The 5,463-nt window shown below is 29.1% G+C and overlaps 1 protein-coding gene across 3 annotated transcripts; it reads left to right on the forward strand.

Annotated features, from left to right (window-relative positions):
* Positions 1–303: 303 nt before the first annotated feature.
* Positions 304–4,203, forward strand: LOC105571066 (solute carrier family 35 member G1-like). 3 transcript variants are annotated; one of them, XM_012028537.1, is made up of 4 exons: positions 304–341; positions 625–721; positions 1,189–1,427; positions 2,436–4,203. In XM_012028537.1, exon 4 carries the CDS (start codon positions 2,438–2,440, stop codon positions 3,479–3,481), a length of 1,044 nt encoding a protein of 347 aa, XP_011883927.1. In that variant the 5' UTR covers positions 304–341; positions 625–721; positions 1,189–1,427; positions 2,436–2,437; the 3' UTR covers positions 3,482–4,203. The 3 variants fall into 3 exon arrangements, with proteins under 3 accessions (XP_011883927.1, XP_011883928.1, XP_011883926.1); XM_012028538.1 differs by having other exon boundaries at positions 1,189–1,400; XM_012028536.1 differs by lacking the exon at positions 1,189–1,427.
* The last annotated feature ends 1,260 nt before the right edge of the window (positions 4,204–5,463 follow it).

Raw genomic sequence — 5,463 nt, forward strand, 5'->3', positions numbered from 1 at the left:
TAACAAGTAACACGCCGGCGTAGCCGCTCTCAGGTTTCTCTCTGGTATAAGACAGAGATGTTTATATTAAAAGTAAGACAGCTACTCCACCAGTAGTCCTCTCCTTGCTGCAATGCAAGATTCTGCGTCTACAAGTGCTCAGTCGAGGCAACCTGTATGTTAAAGAATCTTGGCCAGTGTGACACGAGCTCAGTGAAAATTAGATCTGCTGGTTTCAGTTGCATATTTTACACTTTCTTTCTTCTCCTCTTTCTTCACTCAAAGCAGATATAAATTTATCTTATTTGAAGACAGAAAATGGAAGAAAGAACAACAAAAATATACAAATCTACTATTAAATGGTAAAATATATTTTGTTATATATAATATATTAGTTTACAAGACAGTAATTTAGAGAATAGAAATATAAATAAATGCACAAGAGTCTATAAGTAAAACTATCATTCTTGAATTGTAAATGTGAAATAACGATTATTGACTTGTCATTAGCTATATAGTTGACAATGTGATTGTTTAAATTGGCAATTAGCAATTAAATATAAAGTAGGCATGTATCTAATAACACAGAACGTTAGAATATTAGAAAACAAATTTTGATTGCTTATTTTTTGGTTCTTTTTATAGGTTACGTTTTGTGGCTATATTACTTGTCACATAATCTCATAATTGTTTACATATGATGTCACATATGCCGTGTTTGATGAAATACAAACATTAATAGGTAAGTGCCAAGAAATTTCTTTACATGTGATTAATTAATACAGAATTAAAATTGACTAAATAAAATTATAACTATAAAATTACTTCTGCGATTTCCTCTATTTTGTACTAATTACTATATATTATGTTTCTACTTTAAATTTGTTTAATAATAATAATAAAAAAAGACTAGACTAGTTGTTCTCTTATTCGTTTTCTCTTTCAACTCTGTTGGGAAAATATATAATTAAATATAATTGTTCAAATTGTCTATATAGAAATTATAATTTTTGCATTTCTTTACTTTTCTAACATTACTAAGATTAAATTTGTACAAAAATACTCCATAATCCTAAGACTTTAGTGCCTTTTGTCTTATAATTTCTACTGCAAAGTGTTACGTTTCATTATTTAATATTATATTAATAAAAATAATAGTAAAAAGAATTATTCAACGACATTAGGCTGGCAGATGTCTTTATTCATTAGATTTCAACGTTTCGACCATACGGGTTGTGGTCCTTTTCAAGGAATTAGATGTTCTACAAGTTAACAGGACATTGCAATTTGGAAATTGTATCGATCACATCATGAATTCAGTCCGATTGTATCTACTTACAAATAATAAATCATCAAGGGTACATCAAAAGAAACGGTCTAACATTCATCTTTGGGTGTCATTCAGGGAACGGTGTTTGAAGGCACGTCTATCCGACGTTACGACCAAAGTAGGACTGAATGTCAGAGTGGTGTAAACAAGATACAGAGAGCGTGCTAATAAATAAATAACTTGACCTGAGTCCGAGTCAGAAAGATAAAACGAGAATAAATAATTAACAAATAAATAATACTAGAATTAAGTCGGAGGTATAAAATTGAACCAGAATAAATAATAAATACTTTGATAAATAAGTTGTAAATGAGTAAAAAAGAGTCAGAGTCAGACAGATGAAGCCAGAATAAATGATTGAGAAATAAATAACTAGATTTAAGTCAGGGTTATAAAATCAGAGTAAATAATAAATACTTTAATAAGTAAGTTGTAAATTCGTTAAGTCATATATATAAAAAACTATTAATTTAAAAAATGTATAAGGCTGTCATATGTCGCATTTAAGTTCTCGGTATCTTTTTGTAGATTTATAGTCCCGCTTGTCTTCTTGATATAAAACATCTCCGTTATCTTCCTTTTGCGTAAATTTCTTTCCTTATGTAATATCCGGGGATCTTGCCAATCAAAATCGTGGCCATATTCGACACGGTATTCGACACGGACAATAAAAATAATGTTAATTTTTATTGAAGTTTAATATTTAAAAACAAAGTTTCATATAAACATTCTATAATCTATAAGTTTTATTTATTTTTCATATAGATCATTACTTTTGGATTTCTCTCAACTATCAATAATAAAATTTATCTTTAGTATAAAAGAAATTATTTTGTATTATTAATATGATTGTTGTCATGTCTCTAATGATGATTATTTAAAATAATTAGGATTATATACAAAGATACTTTATTGTCTCAAAATTTTATAGTTCTACCCTCTACTTTACAGCTTTAGTTATTGCTGCAAAGACATTTTTACCTATCATTAGTAGAATTAAATTAATACAAAAACCTTTGTATAATCTCAAAGTATATCTTCGTAAAATGTTGAAATGTTTTTAGTTCTTATCACATATTACGTATATAACTGTATTCATTTTCATAATCATGCATTTTTTTTGCAGATATGTCTGAGCATGTGGAATTACAACATTTGGTTGATGCCGATGTGGAGAATAATACAAGTCATAAAAAAAAGTTTTCTAGTCTATCATGCAAATCATGTCCTTACATGGGTCTAGTATTAGCGACACTTTCGTCTTTGTTCTTCTCATTATGTAGTGTCATCGTTAAGAGTTTGATAGAGGTAAATCCAACAGAAATGGCAATCTTCAGATTTTTGGGAGTATTGTTACCAGCTATACCAATTGTGATTTATAAAGGTGAACATCCTTTTCCAAAGGGACGTAGACTAATACTTATTCTGAGAAGTTTTATTGGTACAACAGGACTTATGTTAAGTTTCTATGCATTTAGACATATGCCGTTGGCTGACGCCTCAGTTATTGTATTTTCTGTTCCTGTGTTTGTAGCAATATTTGCACGAATATTTTTAAAGGAACCCTGTGGGCTCTTCAACGTTGTTACTGTATGTTTAACATTGATTGGTGTAATATTAATAACACGTCCGCCGTTAATTTTTGGTAACACAATAGAATCTCTCTCGGATGGTCGTATTAAGCCAGAGCATGCAGATTTATGGAGTGCTATGGCTGCTTTTTCAGCTACTTTATTTGGTGCAAATGCATATGTTTTATTACGTGCATTAAAAGGTCTTCACTTTTCTGTTATAATGACAAACTTTGGTTCATTTGCCCTGATACAAACTACACTTATATCATGGGCAGTTGGTGCATTATGTATGCCACATTGTGGTACAGATAGACTTTTGGTTGTTGCACTGGCACTGTTTAGTTTTGCAGGTCAGATTTTGTTAACCTTAGCTCTTCAAATCGAACAAGCTGGTCCAGTGGCCATAGCAAGATCCACAGATATTGTCTTTGCATTTTTTTGGCAGGTATTATTTTTTAATGAAATACCAAATCGATATTCTGTAGGTGGAGCGATATTAGTCACTAGCTCAGTTTTGTTAACAGGTCTAAGAAAATGGGCTCTCTCATTACCAGAGACATCAAATATTAAAAAGTCTCTTGGAATCATAGTCATATAAATAATTTTTTCCATTTAGAGATGAAAAGGTAAATTGCAAAAAAATCAATGTCCAAAAAATGGTCATATATGTGAGAAATATTATAAATAATAGCAATTTAAATGCTTCTTTCAAAATTGTGAATTTATATATACAAGGTATTTTAGATCTATTAGCTCACATGCTAATAGCTGATTTCGATAGTTATTTAATGATAATACAAAAATGTCATAATTTTAAATAGAAAGCGTTTAAAATTTAAAAACTCGTGAGAAGTATTTGAATTTAGCTAGTCAAATTGACAAGATCTCATGCATACAAATATTACAGTAGTGAATGTGTTCTAAGATATTATGTTTTAAAATATTAATGTATTTTTACATACATATAATACATATAATAATACATTTTTGAAAATATCTTTAAATATTATCTCAAGGTTGTTTATTTATGTGATTATTCTATTGTCCCTGCTAATAATATTATGGAAGCGAATGCACTTGAAAATGATCAAAAAGTTTTTTTTAATTGATTGTTTCTTGTATATTTTCAATTATATACCTACACTAGTTTTTGAATATGATTAAACATTCTAAGAAAGAAATTGGACATACAGTGTGGGAAAAAATTTTTTATACATAATTATACATAAAGTATGTATAATACCAGGGTTGGGGAGGTAACTCGTTACTTGTAACAAAGTTACAGTTACAGTTACTTGTTTTGGTAACTCTAACTTATAATTTCGTTACTTTCTCTCCATTTGTAACTGTAACTTAACTTATTGTCTGTTATTCTTTTCGATAACTAGTAACTAATTTAATAGTTATATTAATAATTATTTTATATATATTTTAAATTTCTTCAGATTGCATTAGGTGTTGTATTTGCGCATAAACACTTTTATCGACACTTTACAATTTAAATGCAGATTTGATATTTTTATTTTCATTGCAAGAAAGTAACGGCAAAGTAACAATTTGTTACTGTTTGAGTAACGTTATTTTTTCGAATTTGTAACTGTAACTAGTTACAGTTTTACCGAAAAAACTGTAACTAGATACTTTTATAAAGTAACTTTCCTAACTTTGTTATACATATATAAATTACAGCCAAATTTCATATATTATATATACAGGGTTTTCCACGAGAAAATGTCAATATTCTAAGAATTCATAATATTGGTCATTTCAAGTAAAAATGTTTATATACCTATTCCAAGCTGTTTCCAAGCTACAGCTGTGTGAAAAACAGTATAATATTTTCAGTTTAATATATACATTGTTCTTCTTTTCTAATATTGTTCTTCCTTTCTTCTCTCTACAGTCGACTATTGTGATTGTGAATAGTGAGATTGTAGTGTTTCTAAAGATGTTACACATCTTTAGAAATGTCAAATATACAAATACTTTGTATATTTACAACTTCAGCGATGGTAGTTCCACTGATACTGTTAAAGAGTTCCATTAATGTTTTCCTAAGTACAGCATTCTGCCTTTGAATGTTTTTCAGTATTTTCAATACATTGTGTGAAACTGATACGTTTTTTAATGCACATGCGCTATGCTCAATGTCATGATAAAATATATAATATCTTCCGTTTAGCAATAATTTTGAAAGTATATATTTAAACAGTTTTATCTTGGTAACTACGAGGGACATTCAATAATTAAAGAGACAAATTGATGTAGAAAAAAAACTGTGTATTTTTACAAAATGATACTTTTACTACTTCTCAACATAATCCCCACCAATATTAATATACTTGTCCCAACGATGAACTAGTTTTTTTATACCAGATGCAAAGAAGTCTTTGTTTTGTTGTTTGAGCCACTTTCCCACAAATTGTTTAACCTCCTCGTTGTTGCTGAACTTTTTTCCTCGCAATGCCTCCTTGAGTGGACCAAACAAATGGACCATACAACTTTCACCATACTGTAAAATCATTCGAGAAAAGATTTTAACTGGTTTTTCACCTTCAGAAAGCAAAAAGTAAAAACGGA

Source organism: Vollenhovia emeryi, unplaced genomic scaffold (genome assembly GCF_000949405.1).
Source record: "Vollenhovia emeryi isolate VEMERY1.0 unplaced genomic scaffold, V.emery_V1.0 DF941269.1, whole genome shotgun sequence".
Lineage (NCBI taxonomy): Eukaryota > Metazoa > Arthropoda > Insecta > Hymenoptera > Formicidae > Vollenhovia > Vollenhovia emeryi.

Excerpts from the sequence above, each read along its gene's own strand:
- LOC105571066 (XM_012028537.1), top strand. The coding sequence starts at position 2,438 with ATGTCTGAGCATGTGGAATTACAACATTTGGTTGATGCCGATGTGGAG.